General features: G+C 40.5%; 1 protein-coding gene across 1 annotated transcript in view; it reads right to left on the bottom strand.

Moving 5' to 3' along the window:
- The window catches only part of negr1 (neuronal growth regulator 1), a 142,439-nt gene that overhangs the window by 7,419 nt on the left and 108,326 nt on the right, over positions 1-26,694 (bottom strand). The window contains 1 exon segment of the mRNA XM_020596587.1: positions 26,613-26,654. Within this exon segment, the coding sequence (XP_020452243.1) occupies positions 26,613-26,654 (42 nt within the window).

The following is a 26,694-nucleotide window of genomic DNA, read 5'->3' as shown; positions in this document are numbered from 1 at the left end:
CACTGATTTGAGCTGTTTTTTATACCTGACATCAATGGTGCTATGGTATATTGTAGAACAGTTTTGGAAGAAATACTCAGTTCCTTTCCTTTGGTAAAAATACCAGTAGCAACATGTAAAAACAGCCCGGCAAGAACAAGAATATTACAAAATATCAAATGTCCAAGTCCAGATTCTGCAATAACTTTAGCAGACTGAAGACAGTGAAATGCAACCCCAATGCAAGGGGCTGTGTGGGGGTAAGAGGGTGGGGAGTGTCATTTAGACATGTACAATACAATGTGAGCGGGCTCAATCATGTTTTCAGCCTGCCAGTTTCTGTTCCGTGTTGGCTAGCCATGTTGCTAACGTACTTTATGCTACTACCGATTTCAACCACCAGTGTGTCGGCATGGATAGAAAAACACTTGAACGTCAGTAACTAACAAAAACACACGGTGTGTGGCTATGCTGCGTTTTGTACTTTGGCCCAGATTTGAGACTGAATATCAGTGAATGATCACGGTGACAAGGTAAACAAGAGTATTCTTCCTGTGGGCGTCCACATTCTAACTGTCTTCTCATTCTGTGGCCAACGCAGCATCTTGCCTGATGATGTCACCATGCAGCACAAAAAAAAAAATCGAACCAGATGCAACTTTTTCACCACAAGGGTCTGCATTGTTTTGCTGGAGCCCCCCTGTGGTGCTGACTGTGGTGAATGCAATGTCATTTTTCACACCTTTGAAACTCAGTCTGAACGAAGCCTTAACTTCGTTATATAGTTCAATGAAACGAAATAAAGTCAAGTCAATTTCAAAGGAAACTTTGACCAGGAGAAATGATAGCTACAGTAAATAATACTTTCTCAATAGATAATTAAACAAGGCAAACTACAAAAAAATTATAAAGGATAAGGATAATCACCTTTATTGGCCAAGTATGTTACACACAAGGAATTTGTTCCGGTACAGAAAATAATAACTGAAGAAGACTGAGAAGTAACAACAACAACAATTATAAAACTACTTTTGTATTTAATCTTTGCTTTGCTGTGACATATTGGAGAGTTTTACCTCATTGTGACTCAAACATTAATTGCCATTATGTGATTAAATCTGGAAAGGGAATATATCTTTGATGAAACTGCCAACAAACATGACAAAGAGCCCCAGCTAGACAGCTTTTTTGTAGGTGGTCACTGGGTTCATCTTTAACAATGCCTGGTATTTATCAAGCATATCATCCCTCTATTAATGGCACCAGCTTGTCCTTTTGTGGAAGGTCAGTGGGGGTTGGATGGGGGTGTAGGAGCATTACCAGTTTATCACAGGGCTGACATGTACAGTGGAGACTCACAACCATTCACAGTCATTCACGTCACAAAGATTATGCACAATCTCATTTTATGTTTTAATTAAGACTTTTATTGTAAAATCTTAACAGACGCATTTTCACTGATGTTGACTAATCAGGCCTCCTCTCAGCTGACTGGGAGCGTGTACAATGTAGGCTGGATCAGCTCCTCTCTCAGTTCACTGTTAGCTTTGTTGTACATGTGCTGTAAGGTGGGACAACGTATCCTATTATCATTCTTATTGGGCTATAGATTTTTGTGACATCGTGTCATTTTTACAATAGCTTCACCCAGATTTAACTGGACTGGAGGTCTAAACGGACTGAGTAATTGAAAACATCCGCGTGGGACCTTTAATCTGAACTGTAACTAGAACTGTAAGTAACAGTGCATTTCTAAGTGCAGTACTTGATTAAATGTACTTTGTTATATTCCACTAGTCTAACATACATATCTTCCATCTCTTCCTTTTCTAGTTGGGTGTCAGTCATTTATTCCCTCTGCCCCTTTGTTATATTAGTGGTGCAAAAAGCCATCAGTGGAGAGAGGAGAATAAATGAAAGCTGCACAACTTCTTTTCTGTACATTCCTTGTGAAGGCGGCTTTGTTTTGTGCTGTTTGTGTTTCTCTGACCAGCAGACAGCCTTAGTAATATAACGAGGTGTCTCTGGAGAGCTGCGTCAGGTGAGCAGAGAGGGAGAGGGCAGCCTTTCATTTGGACGGCCTACTCTGCCTCCTCAAAACAGACACACTCTTAGCTTGTAGCTCAATAACGCACACCTCACAGGTTACAAAACATGCTCTCCCTCATCGCACGCACACACACACACACCACATACCTGCATACATGCTCCCTCTCTCTCTCTCTCTCACACATATACATACAGCACAGCACATCAAGGCAGTACAAACAGGCTCTGCTCTACCAGGGGAAATCATGTGGTGCACAGCCCATATCAGCAGGGTGCCTCTATTTACACGGCCATGTAATTAGTTCACAATGTAACTCTTGTGATGCGGACCTCACGTTGCACAAACACACCAAGCAAAGCAAACAACCACATAACCACACACACAGATACAGTAATGAACATTTAAAGTCCTCCATGTGTTTGTAAGGTTAGAAACAGTTCATTTGGCACTTTTTGCAGAAGAGGATCATTATCCCACTGAGCTGTTGTCGTTGTCATTGTTATTCTATTCAGTAAGGACCTGTGCTGGCTGTCATCGAAGAGGCATATGGCTGTTGGTGTGTTAAAATAAATATGATGCAGAGATTGATCTTTTTTTTAATCAACATAATAGCTTGTTGGTGACAATTTTCACAGGAGATGCCAGGGAGAGCGAGAGAGAGCAAAAAAACACATTTCGCATTATCACCTGACACCGACTGTTTTTACCTAATATTTTCAAGCGTTATTTGCTGGCACTGAAGTTGTTTACCTATTAGAATGAAAACTATAGCTCTGCTGACAGGCAGGAAAGGGGGGAAAAAGGAAACGTACTGACTAGAGGAACACAAATGAGTGCAGATTTTGATGATGTGTGTTAGAAGCATGGCTGGCCTGTGTGAACTGTAGCTCCACTCCGTCTCCTTGCCTTTCTATCTTTGTCTAAGCTTTCTACCTCATTCTCTCTCTTTGTATCCCTCCTCACTCTCTCTCTCTCTCTCTCTCGCTTTCTCTCTCTTCTCCTATCCAAAGTACAGGATAATGACACAGTTTTCCCGGGCTGTGAGAGAGAGCTGAGAAATGGTAACCATAGCAACAGCTCCTGTCCTGCTCAGCCAGCCCAGTGTTACCAGAGCCCGAGTGTGCTGCATTGTACTAGCCGCACTAGCAAAATCATCTGGGATGTGTGTGTGCGCGCGTGTGTGAGGTGATGGTGGGTGGGGAATAGGCAGATGTCACTATTTCCCTTCTTCAGTTTCTCATCTGATCGGTGTCGGTGTAGTTTCTGTCTCAGTAAATGCTGCAGTAATCACATTAATATCTTGTACACAACTGGTTTTTATGCAGCAGTTCAGGGAGCTCACAAGGTAATTACTGGATCTCTGATATGACTAATGTTGACTGGGCTGGAGAGAGTGTAATAATAAACCTCAGCAGTTTAGGAGGGAAAGTGTTAAGTGAGATTGGGGTTTAGTTAGTGTTACTGGGCTTCTGCCTCCTCCCAGTGTTTGATTCTAGGCTTGTTTAATATCTCCCTGTGTCACTACCAAAAGCAGGGGCCTCCATTGTTTTGACTGTGTGGTTTGTATTTAATTAACTCCCCGACCAGGAACTGCCTGCTACACCATTACTTTGCTTATTAACACAGAGGGAAAAGAAAGGGAATGAGAGACAGAAAGACAGCAAGTGCTAAAGGAAGACAGATAGGGTGAGAAGAAAGAGAGTGCTAGGGAAAAAGTCAGTGACTGAAAGGGGAGTGAGAGCAAGGCTGCAGCAGCAATGTCAGGAGAGAGGGAGAGGGTGGGGGGGGGGGGGTGTCTGAATTCTACCTCTTTGGGGTTTGACTTTAATTGCCATGTGCATCAGCAGTAAGCTACAATGAAGTACCAGAATCCCTGACAATATATCATAGAGAAACCAACAGTGTCAAGATGTGCAAACGCTGCGAAGACAAGCAGCGCTCCAAAGGGAGAGGAGCAGAGGAGATAAGTGGAGATGAAAGTGATACGCTTCAATTATTGTTTTGCAACAAGAACTGAAATGAAAAACTAAACCCCAATGCTAGCCAGAGTCATATGAAAATACAAAATCCTTGGTTCTCTCTGAATCTGGACCGGAGCCAGCAGATTTAAATAGTGTGCTGGGAGTATGAGCCACACACATTCCCCCCCCCCCTCCCACTTTCTGTCCTCCTTATCCCTCCCAAATCTCCATCGACAGCAGTTTTGTCACCCACATATCATATGCACAACAAATGCTAAGGCCCTGAACCTCAGTCACTGTAGACAAGGGAGAATGAATCATACTGAAAAATGCAACAGTGGCACTCGATGCTGGGTTTATGTGGAGCACCGTCTCAGATGTTATACACAGCACTGTAATTCAGTGGAACATCATCATTCACGGAGTGATAGCATGAGCTACTTTTTGTTCCTCTTTTTAGACCCTCACATACACAGTGGGTTTGTAAAGTTTGTGAAACATGTGCTCCAGTCAAAAATCCTAAGCCTAGTGTTTTTTCATCTTAAGCTTCACACATGTTCCATAACACGTGTGAAACCGCACGAGGCAAGAAGAATAGAAACTGGATTAAGTTGGCCGTATCCTCTGAACAGAGTGTCATGAGCAGTGTGCAGACAGCAGGCAGCCAGGCAGCATCCCAATCCCCTCGAGGACATGGCTACAGAGATGGGCTCTTCTGAGCAGGAGGGTGGGGGAGGGGTTCTGTGTCCTTGACCATCAGTCAGTGGCTTCTCATCGTCCCCCTGCAGCTCCCTTGAGAGAGCCCACATGAGACACTCCTGAGTCAGAACTGATGGCGTACGCACCATGTGGTAAACCAGGCTAAATCCCTCTACATGCAAGGTTCAAAGCAGCCGTCAAGAGCGTCTTTAACAGACTACAGATAATAGTAAAACTGTTCTTTGGGGGCGGGGGGTATTTTGCTGGTGTTCTGTAAAGAGTATAACATTTGATGAGGGGATGAAAGGGTCATGCTTCATCTTCTAGTTGCTTCTGCATATGCACAGCAAAGTGTGCAAGCGCTTTAAGGAAAGTGATCAAGACATTTTCCATGGTTTACCTCACTTTAGTCCACCGACAGTGAAATACACTCATCCCTCCACCATTCCTCTTGCAGCCTCGTGCCTGTAGCAGCCTGCCATATTGACTCGGTGCACAATTGACTCGCCAACCCGTCGGCTCGTTCATCCACTTCTCTCTCTGTTCATCCTGTTATTGTAAAAGCGAGATGTTCATCACAACCAGATATGATGTTCATGTCCCGCTATGATCATCACACACTGCTGCTCCACAGAGCCCTCATTCGCATGGACCTTCGAGCTCATTAGCCGCACCAATCACTTATGCTATCGCTAGTAATGAAAAGCCTCCATTAATAAGATGGCCTTCAGAGATCATTTACACTCCTCCGCCTCCCAGTGCTGCCATATCCTCAACCCTTTTCCACCACACTCCCTCCCTTTCTCCGCATCTTGGTACCTGCTGGTTATCAACACCCAGCAGAATGCTTTTTGGGGCTGGAGTCTGGGATCTAATAGCTCCTCTCAGCATCAGTATAGGACTGGAGAGTGAATGAGTGAGAGAGATGGGTCATGTGATAGCTTAGTGAGTGAGCTCGATTGCAGGCAGGCTTTGGCCTTCAGTTTGACTTAATCAATGCCTCTGTGGGGTATTTGGACACATAGAGAGTCCACATCACAGTGTGAGCTGGAGAAAGGATTCCTGACAGAGAAGACACTTCTGTCGTTCTCCACACGGATACTGTTCCCTTTCATTATTGATCCACCTCTTTCTTACAACCTCCCTTTCCCCCTGCTTCTGAAACAGAAATGTGTAGCCAGTGTCTTTAATTTGAATTGAACAGTCAAGTTATGAGTCTAGCATTCGAAGAAATCCAATCCATTCAGAGTGACGGACAAGCGTGTTTATTGCACCTATCAGTTCAAGGAGATGTTTTATGCAAAAAGTGAGTGCTCTTGCAAATTATGTAGTTTATATGCAAGCCCGATGGATAAGTCTCCATTTTTAAATGTTTTATGAATTTTCCCTTACAGGTTGTTTTTTCTTTTTCTAAGGCCAGAGGGTAAATCTGCATCAGCATGTTCCAGGAATAAACAACAACAACAAAAAAAAAGCAGTAAGAGTGTGGACTGACACTTTAAGTGAAAGTTTTTAATCACAGCATTTTCAAAAGCATAATTACTCCACGACTTTGGCTGCTCTCACTAAGTCTGTTTAATGTTAGGGGCTTATTAATAAAATACACTGCGACCTAAACAAATTGTTTCAGTATGTAGCAAGTTCATGAAACCTCATTTTTCTTTTCTTTCTCTCACTCCCACTCTAACAGTTCCTCATGCCCCTCGTCTTTCCCTCGGTTTTTAATGCTTATCAAGGTTGTATTTCTCTGGGAGTCCTGCTCCAGGCCCAAGGATTTCGCTAACTCAGCTGCTACTTAGCTCCCGCACCCCTGTGATGACAGCGACAATCTGGCCAGTTATGAGGAATGTCTCACAGCAAACCGATGTCTCTTGCATCCCCATGAGCTGCCCCTGATAACATATGAACTCCAAGCAGGAGTCGGCCCTCTCTTCCTGCCCTTCCTTTTGCCCATCTCTGTCAACTATGGCCTCCTAAAATAGCAATTCCTCACTGTTATGTATGTGGGATTATGATAAGACAGCCTTTTTTTAATCAATTTCCATTATGGGGCTGATAACACAGGCAGGCTGAATGTAGAGGGTTAAGTGCATTTTCTTCTTGATGGGTATAAGATAACTTTATCACTGTAGACTGCCTGGCTATCACAGTTCACCTGGGGCTAGTCGAACCTGTCTGGAATCTGCTCACGCTGAGAATCTCGGCACAAGCACACGAGCCGCAGCAAGAATTTGCTCCGATGGTCATGCTGGATGCAGGGCAATCCATATTGTTTGTTCATATTTACCTACCCTGAGCTGTTAATTGATTTCTCTCAGATCAATCTGGTGGTTTACAGAAATTGTTGGACCAAAAAGGGCCAAGTCAATTGCCAAGTGATTAGCATGTGCAATGGATTATGTCTAGCTGAGGTGCTTTTAGCTGAGGCTAGCTGAGACTTGAAGCACAAGGGGGAGAGGCACAATGTAATGGAGGCACACGCCATATGTTTATGTTAATTATTGCCGGCTTTAAGTCTGCTTCAGATAGTGTACGCCCATAGGCTGTGTGAGTGTCACACATGAAATATTCCTTTATTGCCAAGACAGAACCTGAGGCAGCGAATGCACTCCAGTCTTTACTCCCCACCTTGTTGCTGGCTGCCTGAGGGAGGTTCAGATAAGAGCTATAGAGTCCTGAAGTGAGCGCCATTGATTCAGAGGCTAATTCTATTCAGCAGTTTGAGACAGTACAGGCACACAATACCAAAGTCAGTCTGGTCACTGTGCGTGAATACATTCTTTCTAATTCACGCACACCTTTTTAACAGTTCAAGAACTGGATATAGACATCTGCAACCTAACAGCATCTCCTGCCACGGTGTCTGCTGTAGCTTTGTGGGCAATGAAAAACAAAACAAAACAGTTGCTAATGCAACTTGCATGACCCTCTTGACATGTAGTGTTGGGAGATTGCAGTCTGGAATGAGAATTAATCCCTTTTATACAGAAAACTGAAAAGTAATTGTGGTGCTGTTAATTAATTCTTAATAGACTCCGTCGGTTTCGCCGGAAATGGGCTTCACTGAAAAGGCTAAACACCAAGTCACTAATGTCAGATGCCCACCACAGACTGGAGGAATCAAACGTAAAGGATCCAGCTAACTACGCTTCTAAATGACAAAGAAATAAGAAATATAACTGATATGCTTAGGCAGTGGTGCAACATGTTTATATTAGTAAAGGTATATGTACCACACATACTGTAAAAATACTCCAGTAGTAAAAGTATTATTAGAAAAAACAATTCTCCATGTGTCTGAAGTAAACATATATATAGTATTATGCAAAGGGTTGCATTAGAATGGTTCCTGCTGCTTTAACATGTACACAGAATCGTATTGTTCTAAATGGTTGAGGTGGATTATACTTTAATCTATAATCTATTTTAATCTATTTCAGAAGATATTCATGTGTTTTGTATGTAAAATACTGTTTCATAATGTAACTAGTGGACAGAGCCAAAAAGGTGCGTCTACAGTTTATTATATTAATACGCTTAGTTTGTGCTTTTTTATGTGAAATTTAAATTAAAAAGTAACAGGTAACTATGTTTGTCAGATAAGTGTAGTGTAGTAAAAAGTACATTTCCTTTTGAAATTTGTGGAGTAGAAATATTCATTAGCATAACGTTGAAATACTCAAGTGAAGTACATGCACCTCCAAACTGTCCCTAAGTTACTTTCCACCACTGTGCTAAAGCAGCATCCTTCTAAACATGTTTAAGTTTACTGTGGCTGCAAAGCTCCTGCTGCTTTATAAAGGCTCCAGAAAATCAAAACAGTATAAGAATAAACAAGTCAAGGTGGCTTGATGCAGTGAAAAAAGCTGCCAAATGAAAACAATGGATGCATTTGAAAGTTATGTGTGATGCATATCCAATTTGAGTGTGCCCCAGGCTTTATACTATTACTTTGAAGTACTGAGTTGTGTTCTCTCTGTACAACGACAATAACTGTGGAACACTCCTGGATGCTTAGCTTATATGAATAAAAGGCAGACAATATCACTTCACACTGAAACATGTCAGATCCTTAAAAAAAGCTCTTTACTCTTATCTGCTCCTCTGCACACATACACACACCCCCTTACTCCAAATCCACTTTAGTCTTTCCTCTATAGGCTTATCCTCTCTGCCACACTGACACTATCGATGTGCAACTTTCATGGTTGCATAAATACCAGAACCGATGATGGTGACACATGCTCTTCCCTTTTGATGTTGTGCTGCATTCGATGGCTGCAGCTTCCAAGTCTCTGAGTACCACTCTCTCCACCTTTATGTTCCTGTTTTTCACATGAGGTCAAACATTATTGACTGGAAACACTGAAGTGAATGAATCTGGGTTTACTGACAAATTGGACCGGTGAATTGACCTCTGGTTCAACTCAGCTGGGTACCAGGAGCAGCAAATATCAACATATCTAATAAAATACGCACATATCCCTTTGTACATGAAAACAGAGTGGATGGATTCATATTTACATACCGTATTCATCATCAAATTGCCACTGCTCTTGTGACAGTGTATGTGAGTACAGGAAATGTCTGTTCAATTACATAGCATTGAAATCATTGAAGGCAATTATGGCAGAATGTAGAGGGTCACAAAGTAGCCACATAAAAGAGGCTAATGTCATCTGTCTGGAAAATAACAATCAAAGTTCCACCAGCAATTTCAAAAATGCTGTTTTACTGGTTAATAAGACCCAGTCTCCAATTACCGAGCTACTCTGTCACTGTTAATTTGTCCTGTATAGTGTGTGAGGAAAAGAGTGAACCAAGATTCACTGAACCTCCTATTCTCATTAAGACTTTCTGTTAACACACTTTTTGGAGTTAGGATGTTATCCTTTTCAAACAGCTCCAACACCATTCTAAAATATGTATATAAAACACAAATATGATGCTCATAACAACAACATAATTACACTCTTTAGCACTTAGGTCCAACAGCATCCATCAGCTACATGTTCACTGTACTGGAAAAAAAATCACCTTAAAAAAAAAGAGTAGTACTGCAACCACATGGATCGGGCTGCATATTTTTGTCTGAACCTGACCTGGAACCAACGCAGTTGAGTTTGTGTGGTGTTTTCCCCTTTAACATTTGAGTGCTGCAGCCATCTTGTTTAAAGTTTCAGCTACGTGTCCAGACCTGAGCCAGACCTGAATATAATGTCTAAATTTCTGTCCGAACCCTCAGGTACTGACGGGTCCTGTTTGCCTCAGTTCAGGTATCCACACTCTAGCATGCTGAGGTGAACAAAATACAACAGAATACGGTGAAGACAGGATCACTGACAATATGCCAAGATCATCTCCAGTACGGGTCCACAGGGTCAGCTCTGAACATTTCTAAAGAATGTACTTAAATTAACAGAATATATTCTTGATTATTTATCACTCTCTTCTCTGCACTTTTTCAGAATTATTAGGGCTTGGTTTGAAAAGAAAGGTTGCCACTCATTTCAAAACTCAAGTCAGACATCAACAAACTAAGCAAATAAACTAGTGGCAGACATGTAAAAGTAATGGAAATGAAGGGTCATGGAAGTAGGACATATCCCTCTGATCTGTACCAGGATTGCTCACTGTTCTGGTGAAAGGCACATGGGCCTCTCTCCTGTCATTTTCTGCTGTTTCATGTTGGGATGCGAATCTGTTGCCGGGGACCCACAGGGAGCCACCCACCATCACTAAGATCTCCCCGTGCTGGATGGCATTAGGAATAACAAATGTAAAGCAGAATGGGTCTAATCCGCTCGTCGCCTTTCACATGTGCTCAGACAAAAGCGCCTGGGATTCTTCAGTGCTAATTAACAGTGTCAATGGTGACAGGACTCTGGCTTGTGAGTAGCTCAACCCATTGATTGTTTCAAACACATTACAGTAATTCAGCAGGGGCTCTGATTAAAAAAGAGGGCCGTTTATCACTTCGGAGGCCGGTGCAGCTGAGGTGTATTGAGTCCTGAGATTATTTCACCCAAGGCATCTGTCAGTGTGCTCACTGACCTTTCTTCATCATTAGTAAATGTACACTCAAAAAACAACTCATTGGATGAACTCAATTTAATTGTGGGCAGGATTTCCAGCCAATAAATACTGTTTATGTAGCCCCAACTTAAATTAAGTAGTAGATTTTTTTGAGTGTAGAAAGGGTGAATCCTTGTAACAAGCTAGGGAAAAACTCTTCAGCTTTAAGGCCAGGGGAACACTAAAGGGTTAATGGTTTCTGTTTTGAGGCCTTCTAGGTTTTACCCTTCAGCACTTGCATTTCAATTCCTCTGCTGCATGAGGAGAAGTGATTATGGGAGCGGGAACTGAGATAGCAGTGAGCTGTGCAGAAGGCATTCATGTGTTTGTGTGTGGGGAGGATTTGTTCTTCTCCCTCTGTGTGTGTGTGTGTGTGTGTGTGCGTGCATGAGCGTGTGCATGAAGAAGTGTATCATCAACTGCCAGCCATCCACCACTAATGCACCTACACACAAACACACACACCATCACAACCAAATGGGAACATACTCAGGATGTAAGTGCTTGTATGTTTGCATGTGTGTGTGTGAGTATGTTTTGCACTCCTTATTAGCCTCTAGGGAAGTGTATCGCACACAGTGACACCACTCAGACTTGGAACTGAGAGCCTTTAGTATTAGCAGAGGGCCAGTCACTCTTTAGTGATGCTGAGGACGCCAAACAGCTTGGAAATTGAGCCGATAAAGCTAACCTTATTTAACGGCCAGACATCCAAGCCATTTCCCCAAAGAGAATGCCATTTCTGAATGTCATGACCTTTTCTAACCGCATTTAAAAACCTCCAAGGTCTTCAAGGTGTGGTTTGTCAATAAAAAGATTTTGAAGAGTCACGAGAAGCGGTAAATGGCGAGAAAGGCGATGCATATGTTCAGCTTTTAATGGGTGGTTTAATACTGTCATCTGTTGTTAGGCTGATTGAGAGGTTTTTCCTGCAGCTGGGGACAGTGATTGAAGTGGTGTCTGTGTGTAAGACTGATTTAGTCCACACAATTCAAATAATATAAATACAACAGACACAGAAAGATGTTTTAATTTGTATCTGTGTGTGAGAGCATGATTTTGTACATAGAAAAGAGTGTGCATCATTTAGTAGTGATAGTCAGCATGGACTAATTTAAGGATAGGGGGAAATTGTTGTGAAGAGCAACTCTCTCTGTCCAGGCCTCTGGGAGATAATTGCCTGCCAGAGTAAAACAACACTGTGCTACAGCACTGCTGCACAAAGAAATTAGAAAAGAAGAAATTAAAGAAAAGATGAGGGAAAGGTGTTTGGGGTGTGAGAAAGAAGTACAAAAATCTTTGCTGTGCCATAAGGACAGCACATATGGATCGCCATAATCAATCACACAGTGTTTTGGAAGGTAAATAAGTGCAGAAAGTCAACAGGATTAATTTAAAAATCTCTCTCTGAGGACTAAGATAGAAAAGTGTGGAAAACCCACACTTAAGAATAGCACTAGTGAGCCCTCCCTGTCATGCTTTCTCTGGTAAGACCTTGCAAACAAATTAAAGACTAAATATGTTTAGATCTGTGCCACTTGTCTCTGGCTGTTGTGATTCAAAGAGGCTTGAATTCAGTTTTAGCCACAACAAGATGACATGCAATTTATTAGCCAGTACAGCCACATCTTTGATGACTGACAGGCATTTTCAAAGAAGTGTTGTAAGTAGGAGTTAAGGTTCAATTGATGGAGTGAGTCAGGGACACAACAACGGAGCCCAGCGTTAGCCCAGCAATGGGCAAACTACGGTTCATGGGCCATATACAGCCCGTTAGGCTTTTCAATCCGGCCCGCCAAACTTGTCCAAATTATATTATTAAATTATGTTATCATTAAACCTCATTTGTTTTGCCTCTTCCCTACAATGCCTGCGTTTCCCCAGTAGACGGTAGATCACCGCATCATTCATCAGGAATCTCTGTGTAAGTCTGTATTGCAGCTTAATCATGTCATGAATCCAGTCGTAAGACTTGTTAACTTTATAAGAGCAAGGGGACTTCAGTACTGTCAGTTTATTACGTTCCTGGAGGAAACCGATGCGGATCACCAGGACTTACTTTACCAATCTCGTGTCCACTGGTTAAGTTTGGGCGAAGTGTTTCAACGAGTTTCAACCCTTAGATTTGCTTCTCTTTTCAAAAACATCCTGCAAGATGTTCTGACTAAGCGAAAGACTTCTAACTTCTCCCAGAGAGCAGCACACATGACAAAGGGTCAATGGATGTTACACAAGCACTTTTTAAACTCACACTATAAACCATTCTATTGTGTTTTACTTCACATTACATGTTATACATTAACTGTTACTATATTCTGATGGTTTGTTTTATCAATTAAATTATATTTATCACATTAAGTCACTAAGATGGCCAATATGGGTAAAATTATCTTTCACAATGTACATTTTATATTGCGATATCAATATAAATTGGGATACAAACAAAATATGATTTTTTTATTTTGAAAAATCAAGATACTTCATCAGATTGATACAAAAACATCGCCAGTATTTCCAGATTTGCTCACAAAGGTCCAATAAAGCCATAGATATTAAGAAGAACGGTATGTCTGCATAAACTGTGCAACAAATTTTGGTGGGCTTGCCATAACATTATCATGTAAACATATACTGCCTCTGTGGCACTTCTGTAGGCTTGATTTGCAAGTACACTTGAATTGGTATACAACTGCAATAAATCCTAGAATAATAATTGCTATGAAAATTTGAGAGACACATGCTTAGCACAGGTTGCTTTTGGAGGCAGTGGACACAGTATATTTGCTCCTCAGGCCTCTTCCATGGTGAGTGTCTGTCAGGGCTTGTTTAGAATTGGAAAAACCGATTAGTGTGTCATTCCGAATACTTATCATGGAGTTACATGAATGCACCCTTCCCTGCAAGAATCAGATACATGGGGTGAAGGCATATTATGGGTGGGCAGAATTCCTGAGGTTTAAGTATTATGAGGATAGTTGGCGACAAAGACTCTATCCCCCTGGCACAAGCACACGAAAGACCAGTAATCTGCTGCTAGCCAGCTGTCATATATACTGTATATATGAAAGCCTAAAACAAGCCACCCAGGCCTGACAGTCAAAGTCACAAGTTCACAGGAAATGGTTAAAAATATGAATCACCAGATAGATGTGGTGAAATAAATACTTAGTGTTCATTAATTCTGTCAACAATGCAATATAGTCTTTGATAATCTTTCACCCCCAGACAAAAACAAGACTAAAACTAAATCAAAAGCAGCCCATGAAAACAGACACTATGACTAAATTTGATACAATTTTTGTCAACAAATGAAAAATGTACTAATGAATAAATGAACATACTGATGTTCTCATGCATAGTCTTGTTTAGTGACCTGTATGCATCTGCAGAAAGACACACTGTTCCTGATTAGTGAAACAATATCTTCTACCAGAAAAAAAGAAAAAAAAACTACAATCCTACACAAAATAGTAACAAAGCAGCAGAAAAACATGGAGGCCAACACACTGACATAAAAAGTAAAGCCGTAATATATTAATAGGACTGCGCATGTGGATGTCATGTGGGGTTGGCTATCTTTCATGCTTACCATCAAAGTAGGAATGATTAATGTCCTCAGTTAACAAAATCCCAGAGAATATCACAGCATTAATGTTATTGAATGCTGTTATTGCTCAACTTTAGCTAAATCCAGATAAGAGTGAATTCAGGGCAGTGCTTGCAGTGGAGAGCACTATGTGAGAAAGCATGACAGTGAGTGACTGATGCTACATTATTTAACACACAGGGTAACATAGGCAATGTGTGTTAACCATTACAGTTTGGTTTAAACAGGTAATCAACACCTTTTCTGCTCATCTCAACAACAGCACAACTCATGTAGCCACGGTAACTGTACATATCAAAGGCAGAAACACCTGTAGCTTCCAATTTTTTGCAACAACTAACTAAAATATGAATTTATGTTAAAAGATTAGACAAAAATGGAATCAAAGTCCAGAAATTCATATTGCTGTTAGGTGTTGTTGGATATGGCAGGACTGTGCACTATGCATGCCTCACTGAGTCTGCAGGCCTGTGGATATGCAGTGTCCAGGTTGATGTCTTAATAACAGTTACCGCTCTGGCTCCTTATCCCTCGTGAGTTGAATACAAAACCTGAGAGTGATGCAGCAAAGAATCTCCTAACAACTGAGTCAGGCCTGAGGAGTACATTTACTGTATTTCCAAGGGCAATGACAACATGTCCAAAGCCTTCTCTCCATTACTACTAAAAGTATTCTCTCTTTTACCTCAAAATTACACCTATTTAACTCTGCTGAAGAGTACTCTCACCAGAGATGAGAGCGAGGGAAGACCTAAAGCACTGCACAGTGTGAACCCATTGCAATCCACAAATTGGCCAAAAAGCCATCTTTTCTGATTTACTGCGGCCTCTACTGTAAGTGTGTGGCTTTCTTCAATCATCCTCCTTAATGCACTAACCATTAGAGTCTGTCCAGAAACAGAATATACCCTGGTGTCTCAATTATAGACCAAAACCGAATCTCTACAGCAGTCTTTCATGGCCATAAAAGGAAATGACTATCCATTTTCTGCTCCAGCTCTTACACAACAACTGCAATGTCCTGTCTGCTGTTGGGAGCACCAAAACGCATCTTTCCAACCAAACTGTCTTATTAATCACCCTGACATCTGTGACAACACTGCCAATTAAAGCTGGAAATTTGAATAGAGAAAAAACACTTTCCTCATCCTAACAGTGACTTCCTCTTTGCGGCCTTTTCTTCCTATTTGCAGAAGTATATATTTGAAAGTAAGCATTCGGGTTGTAAATACACCATCAACAATGGGGAAGGATGTCACGGACCTGTAAACGCTACAATGCATAATGTGCTTTGATCTTCTGGGTACAGCGGTAGGTGTGTCGGATTTGGTGATCTGCAAACTGAATATTTATTCTAGAGAAAAAATTATGAGTGACGGAGACAAGAATAAAAGCACCACCTGCAACAAGAGCTCAAATAATAGGTGGGAATAAACACATAAAAGGAAAAAGATTGTTGGGCAAAATTTAAAAACTGGAAGGGCTCTGACAGGTCTCAGTTTTAATATCCACCAGAAATATTATCCTCCCAACTCCTGAATAAAGGGGAACAGAGAAAAAAGTGGTCTGTAAAATAGTTTTCTTGTTTTTCGTGTGTGTGGACTGCTGTTTCTTCTATGTGAGTGTGGGACTGACAGCATGACTAGCTTTGCATTAAATGGCCGGAACTTCTGAGAAGATGCAAAGTGGGAGAGATAATCAGAGGCAGAGAGGAGAGTGGTACATCTGGGAAGTGGGATGAGAGAACGGGAAAGGGAGGCAGAGACAGCGACTCGGTGAGAGAGGTGTGGGATAAGTAGAATAATCTGCTGATATGGGTGGTGGGGTGGTGAAAGGCAGCAAGGCCATTTATATCAGAGGCTGATATAAAACATGTAAAAAAACAGCCCTGAAAATGAGTCTTTGCAGGGGGCAGAGAGGAACAGTGAAGACTAAGACCCATGAAATATGGATAATAATCTGTTTATGTAGTTAAGATTGGAGGGAAGAGAGGTAAGTGGGTCTTAGTGGGAGTCCAAAATGTGTTCAGAATGCTCTATGAGAAGCTGGAATCTGAGATGCAATACAGGATATACTGCATTACTGCTATGTGAAGGGCATTATCCTGACATTTATTAATATAAGTACATATGAAATGATTTAAGTGCTCCAGCTCATACTGTATGATACAGTATTAGATGAGTCAGCAGAACAATGAAATAAATTTAGTGACAATATTTTTAAAATCCTCACTTTCTACAATGTCTGCATGATTTGCCTTTAGTTCATTCAGACAACGGAACCACAATCACGATTATAGTGAATAGGTATTGTTTATTGTTAAGGTTTAGCAAACATAACACTCGGATGAGGTTAGGCAAAGATCACAGCTACAAGTAACAAAAAAGTGAACGATAACTGTTCTGATCTCTGATGTGTTAAATGCACTGACCCTGACCTATACACACTTACAATATGCTTAGCTATAGGGTACAATGCTTCCTACACTGGCACTAAATATTGCCACTAGATGGACATAATCCATTATGGACTTTATACAGTAATTTCAGGGGATAATCATATGACCATCCATCAACCTGAGATTTGTAAATAGGAATAATTGCACAATCAATATTTTCTGTTTCCTATGGTTTTAAAAACTTTCCAGAGGCATTATCTTAAGTGTTTCATCATTAATTATCCAAAGCAAATGAGGGGAAAGAGACATCACTTTGTTTTAGAGCAACCTTCGCAGAGTAAAACACAGTTTCATTGTCAGTATCTCCCACATTTATCTAATCGGTAGTATCACTCAGAATATGTTTTAGGGTACTGCAATAAAAAGCCCAAGCAGCTACAGCAAAAGAGAACCTGACCTATAATGGCTTAAATCGCACAAACAACTGAGTACCAATCAGCCAAACAGCAAAAATAACACTTTCCCTGATTAACGCTCATTAAAAAGAATTACAGAAAAAAAGCATACAGCGGTCGTTTTATGTGCCATTATGATATCAAAGTAATGGCTTTCATTTCCTGAAAGCATATGCTGCATGGGAAATGTTGATCAATGAAATGAACTCTAGAAACACCGGCACACTGATATTTCAAAAGACCATGCTGTAAAGCTCCAAGGATCATTGTATAAAATGAGATAATCCTACTAAATGCTGGATATACTGTATTCTGTATAATGTGCATTATGAAAGGTTTTGTACATGTAGTCACTGGAGGCTTTTGCTTTTGTACTTGCTTTTCATTAATATATTGTATACATTTGACCAAAAGCAGAAATGCATGTTTCATTTATAAGCACACCTTATGTGCCATTTCACGTTTTTGGAAAGCTCTCGGGCTTCCAGCTCCACAGGACAAAACCTATTGTGTATTTACAGTATATTGTCCAGGAGTCTATGGGTCAAGTATGATAGATGACATGCCATCTGCTTATCAGGCCCTTCCAGCGATGATTGGGCGAGTTAGCACTTGGTAAAAATGAAGGTCAGCATATAAACTCAAAACAAGTCATATAGACCAGGAGTCAGGGTGGCAGGGCGATGGTGAGAGGGGGGTGCAGAAGGGGTTTGCACTGCTCTTGATCTTTCCACTATATAACTGATAAGGCTGGTAGAAAATGCAGTGCCTAAAAGGATTATCTGGTGGTAGCTCAGTGTGTCTGACACCAGGCATGCTGGGTAAGGAGAAGCAGGGTTGTTGACTGTAGATGCTCCTCAAGCAGTTTAACACTGCAGTTTTGACAAGTCCTGTCCTCTAGGATTTACAATACTATACAGTGTATTTATACTGCCATTAGCTGGGGGTGACTCACAACCTGGAGCTGTCAGTAGTCACATTTATAACTGTAGTGTAATTGCATCTTGACACAGCTCAACTTCAGGACTCCTGGCTCACGCTTCTGTAAAGAAGCAGTGTATGTTAGCACTGGTAAACCAGCTGAAACATAACAACAGTTTCCTGTGCTTTGGAGTCCTGTGATGCTACAATGCCTACATATGAGCGACAGCAAAGAAAACACAACATTTTAGTATGTTTTTAGCTTTGTTTAAGTTTGGGACCTGTGCTGACTTACAGGGTTTTAAAGGTCACAGAAGGAGGAAAGTCAAAGAGTCTGCGCTGTGTGTTAGAGCACAGGATGGGAAAAATCTGAAGAAATGTGTCAGATAAGTCTGTCAGATAAATAAGAAATCTGTCAGATTTTATTTTATCTGCTAATCTTATCTGCTGTCTGAAAAGACAACATTTGGGACATGAACTGAGTTTAGTTAGAAAGAAACTACAGTACAGATGAAGATGGTGCTACATAATTAGTGATGTGGCTGATTAACACTGATTACTGTGATTCACTGTGTGGCGTGAAACAAAGAACAGGCAGGTCTATCTAGCTCATTCACTGACATCCAAGGAGTCCAATATCAATCTCTGAGTATAAGGTCAATGTCAGAAATAATCCCCATGGAAATGAAAGACATAATGAGGCAGCAAAAACTTATTGTGCCAATTGTGGCTTAAAGCCAGAAAAACCTTTTATATTTTACACATTTTTGTGACTGTTGTGAACATTTCATGTATCCTGATTGTTACTAGTCAATTCAGAATCACCCAGTATTTAGCTTATCAATAACACTCAGTATTCCAGTAGCCCATGTGGACATGTTGAAGCTTTTGTTTGAGAACACTGCTACAGGGGCCAAAAGCAGGAACAGGCTGCCTATTAATCCCATTTTTAAGTGTAATATTTACATGATTTGTTTTTCTTCATTGAAGAAATGGAAATGATATATTGACAATAGCCCCACAGAGTAAAGACACAGTTTCAAATCTAAAAAAATTAAGGTCCCTTTGCCTTAATTAGAAGCCAGCAGCTGATAGTAACTAATAGTCAGGCTCAGCAGAAACTGAGGTGTTTCCTTATTTACCATGGACTTCCTAAGATGAACTAGACACCCAACTTTGATCTAAAATGTTACTTCAAATTGTTACTCTTTCATTACTATAAATGTGCTTATGAGTATTTTCCAGTAATAGTTAGTCAAATATTTACAAAGCAATGGCCAAGAGAGAACATTAATTTCAACTTAAGAGGAAAACATCAAGTTATTTATTTACTGAGAAGGCCTCACATAGTCTAAAATTAACGCAGCGTGCCTGAAGGTTCAAATTGTACCAACATCAGATTTCAATATAACCTAACCTTGTTTAAAGTCATCTTCCAAAGGAGGCATTACCCCACTTTCAGACATAAATTAGCCAGCTATCCGTTGATTATTGAAGCTCTCTGCATGCTTACTTAAATAATTTGATTATCACAGCTCCAGAAGCCTTGGGGAGCTGACTGAGTGACTTTTGAATTTTGGAGGACTTTGGGAGAATACATAATAAGGTAGATTATTTCTTTGATGCTGTGCCCTGGACATCGAATAACAAAAGATACATGACCTACCCTGCTCTAATTCAATCAGTAAGTGGTCTTTATTAAGCTGATGAGACTTTCAGTTTCAAAGCATTTATGCAAAGAAACTGATTGGACTGAAAATGTAGGGTATCATTTTGACAAAAAATGTATTAATTCCTAAAAGTTGCTCTATCATGGACCTCTCATCACACAGCAAATCCAGGATTTATGGCCTACTCCACAATATTACCCAGACATATAAACCTTCATAGACTCATTAATCTCTTCCACCTGTCCCCTGCTGCTCCGTGCTGAGACAGGGGAGGGTCAAATAAATACTTCACATGCAGGGCTTCCAAGATACATGACAGCATTAGAGTTAGAATTAGTTCTGATATATCAGATATGAGGGGGAAAAAAAAAAACAAAAAAAAAAACAATCAGGCAGGGTAAAAAATTATGGATAAGAACAGAATTAATAGGACAAATGCAACAGAGTGTGGATCGTCTTCACTTAGCTGCACTCAGGCTGCCTGAAGTTTGTTAACTAGGGAGTTAACATGACACACGGGAATCAGAGACTCACACACATTATGTATAATGCATGTAATATTCTTTCAGCCAGTAGCACTGTACGCTATGCCTCACAAAGACACAAAATGGGTCTCATTCACCAACCATTACTAAGAACAAATGTATTTGTAAAACCCACTTATGAAGTTTTCATGAGGATACTGGCATTTGTTCTTAGGTATGAACAGAATCTTAAGAGCACACTTGTGCACATTTGAGCGCTGACGTGTGTGTGAACTAACCAGCTATTTCTTCAGTTCTACAGTGATATAATACTATAAGATTTAAGTTACAATAACAGTTTTGTTATTATTAGTAGACTATTTCTTTAAAATTTTTCCCATTATTTTGCAAAGCATTGTGGTCTTCTAAAATGAATAAATACTACACTAAAAATTACAGCAAGCAATTAACTGTTTGTGTTTAAGGTTTTAAAAGTAATTTAACTTTTACAGTTTGAATATTTGTAGCTCAGAATTGAAAACACATCACTTAAAAACCAAATGCTTAAGTGCATATCATATGTTCTGTTGCCTGAGATTTGGGGTCCAGCCATCTTTTTAATTCATCAGTTGTGCGCCCTAATCCTTATACAGAGTCCACTGAAGGAGTAGGAGCATCACATGCGTCTTTTTTGTTTTATTTTATATCCACTACTGATGCTGCTAAATATGGCAGCTCATTCGCTGTTCTCCGCTTCATCACTGCTGAAGTTTTTCTTTGCTTTGGAGTTCGTTGCTCCACTGTCTTTAGATTTTTGTTGTAGCAGTTCGTTTGTTTGTGAGATGTGTGCACACGGCCCTGGAGTCTTTTATGGGCACTGGCGGGGTGTTAACCTATGCCAATTAGGAATGACTGGCGTGCACGTTCAACTTAGGAACACATAGGTTTCATCAGTATAAGAACACAGGTGTGAAGAATTCTGCAATATACGAACGCGTTTGTGAATCAGAAGTATACTTTTCTTATGGCCTTTCTTAAGAACAACACGCGAAGAAATTTAAGAAAACACCAACACAAGATGTTGGTGAATGAGAGTCATTGTTTTTCTATTATTAAATGATTTGCAGGAATAAACAGAACTGAAAGCCTGTGGGAGCATATGCTATAATCACAGATCTACATTTCACTGAGATGACAGGATGGCACCGAGCCAGCTGCTTTGGAGCATTGGAACGGTGCTTTATGTTTTGGTAAATACATACAAATCCATATGCTAAAGATAAAACAAGTTTAAGACTGTTATTGCCAACAAAATGTGGTATATAACCATTTCCCACATTGCGAGTTTAAACTTTTATGTGCAGGAGCTAAAAAATCCTGTCAAGTAGCAATGACAGATGGTTTATATTCTAATTCTGCCATTCCCTGACAACTGTGAACATATCGGTATGAGCGTTTAAATGCTTAAGATAGGATAAGATGACTAAGAAAGGATAGGATTTTATTGATCTTCAGAGTGAAATTTAAGGCAAAGGTCAAAGATACAGAAATTTTAAGTATATCAAAACTATACAAAGTAATATTTTAATGAAAAAGCTACACACATTACCAGTTTAATGTATGAAATACATTAGAATCAGTGTCTATCAGTCACTAATTGCAGTTTCATTATATGCCAACTAGCCTCTCCTGTGTGATTCATTGTTGAAACATAAACATCTGTAGGATAGCCTATTAGACTGTACCATTTAGTTTTATCCTAATTACCTTAATTCAGTTTTCATATTCTATTTTATTCTATTTAATCTGTGTTTATTCTACTTTTATTCTATTATAGTTGCTTAAATGGTATGGTTATTCAATATTAGGTGAGAGAGAAACGGTCTTTCAATTTTTCTGTATGTCCTGCACATTAAGTGAATTGACAATAAAAAATCTTTGATCTTGATATTTGATGTATAACATATCTATAATATACATACTTAATTTAATAAAGATGATATTGAAGATATGTGAACATATTTCATTATATATGGTAACAGCACCAATCTTTTCGGTAAATGCCCAAAAACGACATGTTTATGTTCAAGTGACAAAGCTCTCTAATGGCCCTAGTACAACAGGAGCAAAAGTGGAATTCAGGTGACGCCGTTACATAAGGTGACAAATTCCTGGCAGGAAGGAAGTTGTGGTGGATGGTGGGTCAAGAAAACACTGGACTTTAACTTGACAGACCACTGTTTCCCATTTCACACACAAAGATTCAAATAGTTTCTTTTAACCATACTGATAATCATCTTATCATTTTTTCCATGTGTTTATTATTGCAACCATGAAAAGAAACATCTGCCAGCCTTTACAAAGTACTTATTTTAAATCAAACTGTTATCTTCCCTTAAACCTACCCAAGTTAGTTTTGCACCTAACCCTAACCAAGCCCAGCACTACAGCTGCATCATAAAATATTTAGTTTTTGTTTTTCAGCAGTGACTTTTTAACAGTTTACCTGTGACAAATCTGCTGCCGCTGGTACAGTAGGGGTGCTAGTGCAGGAAATTCTCCTGGGTTGTATCAGAGAGTGTAGGGACAAACAACCTATACAACTATGTACTTTGGAGGCATTTAGGGGTAATTGTAAATATTTTTTTTACCTTTGGACAGAGACAGACTTGCTGTTTTTATGCTGAATTAAGACAACTTTCTGCTGGGCATTGATACATAATAAAATATGAACATCCATTCATCTATTATCTATACTGCTAATCCTGAAGAGGGTTGCAGGGTGGGGGCTGACATTGTGCAAGAGGCCGGGCACACCCTGGACAGGTCATCAGTCTATCCCAGGGCTGACAATCACACACACACTCACTCCTACGGGCAATTTAGAGTCACTAGTCAACCTAAGATGCATGTTTTTGGACTGTGGGAGGAAGCCAGAGTACCCAGGGAGAACCCACACAGGCACAGGGAGAACATGCAAACCCCACACAGAAAGGCACCGGGTCAGCCGGGGCTCAAACCCAGAAAACTTCTTGCTTTGAGGTGACAGCGCTAATCACTGTTCCACCATGCCACCCCAATCTACGGACAGGAGACTGATATTGATCTTCTCATCAAACTCTTAGAAGCAAAGCAATAATCATATTTCCCTAAATTATCCCCCAAATGATTCCTTATTATTCATAATAACCATAATAATAATAACAAAAACAACAGCTAAAGTCATATGCAGTAGCTCAGTGACAAAATTCATGGATTACTGTTGCACAGAAAGTCCATTTTCAGCGGTCACTAATGAGCCTGGATGTTGGAGCAGTTCAAGGTGACAGCAATGTGTGTGACAGTACTGGCTGAGTGGGAGTGGGGTGAGGATGGGTGGTCACAGCTGGCTTAGGCTGTGGTCACAGTCGGTGTTGTGGTATCTGACAGCAGCAGGCACAAGTGAGCGCCTGCAGTACTCTGTCTTGTGCACTGTTGGGGGTGAGCCGGTGGCTGAATGCCTGGGTTGTCTGCCACAGTTCATAACAGAATGAGTGGGAGGGGTTATTCTGGATGGTGTTCATCATGTCTGTCATCCTGTCTCTGCCTCCAGACTGTCCAGTTCCAGCCCAGCCGTAGCGCTGGCCTGCCTTACCAGTTTACTGAGTTGGCATCATCAGCATCGATGCCGCCTCTCCAGCACACTACAGCTAAGAACACTCTGACCCTGGCCCCTGCTGACTTTGGGCACACAGTGAAGAATCTCAGTTTCCTCAGAAGAACTTTCTGCCATGGCTTTTCCTGAGGAAAGCAACAGTTTGTGACCAGTCTATTAGTGTGTTATTAACTGCCTGTACACGTTACCTCCCCTCCCTGAATGACAACTGGGGCTGCAGGCTTCCTCCTTCTATAAGAAGCCATCAACTCTTTTTTGATAAGAGTTTAAAGTGGTTGTTGACAATGAGACAAACAACGTACTGCAATGTTATCACTAATGCAGAATAGTCAGGGATAAATGTATAAATACATTTTTTAAAGGATTGACACTCTCATCTACAGAAGCTGCAGGTGTTTAGTGATAACTGTAGCTTCATACAGGCTTGTCAGGACAAGCAGAACATTACCATTACAATTCACAGACACAAATCAGGTTTTGGTGATCCAATAAATATTGTTTACATTAACACATAAAGCTGTGCTCTTTCTTTATTCAGTCAGGCCCCATGTGAAGTTAACTAGTTAGCTAACCTTATGTATACACATTATATATACAGCATATTCAATTATCAGAATATTATATTAACCTTAAAGGCCATGCTGCTGGTTTTGTGCTTTAGCAAATAAACTTTAAATTCCATACATTTTCACATTTTAAATTAGTCTTTAGTCTTTGGACTGATTTCCCCATTTCAAGCAACCACTGGTTTCCATCTCATTTAGAATACAAACAGTGTGAAACAGTCTTGAAACTTGCTTAAAATGCAGTATGTTTGTATATATTAGTGCTGGATGGAAATACAGTTGGACAGTGGGATCACTGTGAAAACCATCCTTATAGCATAATTACGATACGTGAACAAATTTAGCTCTGAGTCAAAAAAGACAAATATCAGGCATATAGGATGTAATTAACCTACACACTGACCTCTGAACTATTTAGAGTAGCACAGGCACAGCAAGGTTATAAAAGTAGAGTAATGGATGTTGCCTATTAACATTGTTTTGTCTTTGTAATTAGATTTTTTTTTGTCATTTTCTTCATCGATGGACTGAAATGTGCACTGCGAGTGCAGGGAAGGTTGAGCAGTTTTTCAACTTCAGATCTCTGATTCTCTTACCTTTTATTCCTTATTTTGGGAGCACATCTCCCCAAACTCATTCACAGGGGAAATAAAAGCACATAATAAGCTATAAAATTTATTATTAACCTTGATTAAACAAGGGTTTGGACAAGGAGCTCTTTACAGGGATCTAAAATAATTCCCTTTGCCAAGATATGTAGTGAGGGCGCCATCAAAAAATTAACTTCAAATACAACTTGGAACAAAGCAAGAACAATGAGTCACTGAGTGAGTTTATCTCGACGATTGAAACCACTGGTGTTCCTTTGGACCATGAAATTGTCATTTGTTCTGCAAGCATTACATCAAATGAGGGTTGAGGGCCATGCCAGGACTGTTCATCGCTGCTGAGCTTATTTTAACTTGTTATCTGACAGAATCTCCATGGATAATTATATTTGACTCAGATAGACAAGCAGAGAATGCAGGTGAGCACATGACTCCATAAAAACACAAGAAGAAAACAATAGTGTCTACCCACAGACCTGAATAAAAAATGACAAAAATGTTTAGCTAATTACGTGTGAATCCTCACATGTGCTAATGTGTGCATGTCCATTTGAGCGTGTTTGAAAATGTCAGTGTTTTCATTTTAGTGTCTGTTGTGTGTGTTCATGACAGTAGAGTGATTACATGCCTGCATGTTTCTGAGCGTGTCAACAGTATCAAGCAGAAGTAATATGACCAGTGTGAGAGATTACATTCTGTGACTTGCTTAAACATTTGGACAGGAAGAAAAGATGACCGGCCAGACAGAGGGGATTACTCTGGGCTGAAATGTGGAAGCTGCAGAATATAGTGAAGGGGCATCAGCGACACTGGCAGTGTAGCACCGACAACAGCACTAGTAGGATATCAGGTTAAAGAGGGTGGCAGAGTGCCAAGTGATTGTTCTAGAAAGAGGAAAGAACAGAGAGGGATATAGGAAGATGAATACAGAAAGAGGGAGGGAAACAAAAATGGAGTGATAAGAGTGCAAAGGCATCAGGGATTCCATCTTGCAAACAACAAACTAAGGGCCTTTGCCACCAAGAGAGTCCTGCCTTTGATGTATGCTGCATTTAGCTAGCACTGGGGTGCAGGAAAGTGGTGGTGCTGGTGGTGAGAAAGCCAGAAAAAGAAGAAGAAGAAGAAGAAGCCATCAGCCATTATGAAAAGCATCAGACCCAGAGGCATATGAAACAGCCACTTTGATGACGCTACTGTTTGCTCCACGCGGGGGTGGCGGCAGAGGAGGTTTAATGAAAGGAACGGGGGTGGGGTGTTGCAATGACACAGGCTGCAGGAAGTATATGAAACCAGGTTATAGAAGCTTGGCTACAAAAATAAAATAAAATAAAATAATAACAAACCAAAGAAATAAAAGGACATACAATGAAGCTGTACACCCAGAAGGCATTCCAGGCAGCCAATTGAAATAAATCAAGATGGAGGAGAGGGTTTTAGCTCAGGTTAGTATGAGGCAGTGGACCTCTTTGCTGATTTGGTGTACAGCATAGTGACATATACTGACCTGGGCTTGAGACAGCACTAGTGGTGGTGGGTTCATTAATTGCTACAGGGAAGGAGAGGGGGGGAAGAGGGAGGGGGAGGGA

Source organism: Monopterus albus, unplaced genomic scaffold, assembly GCF_001952655.1.
Source record: "Monopterus albus unplaced genomic scaffold, M_albus_1.0 scaffold31.1, whole genome shotgun sequence".
Classification (NCBI taxonomy): Eukaryota; Metazoa; Chordata; class Actinopteri; order Synbranchiformes; family Synbranchidae; genus Monopterus; species Monopterus albus.
The sequence above is the reverse complement of the archived record's forward strand: the minus strand, read 5'-3'. Positions and strand labels throughout refer to the sequence as shown.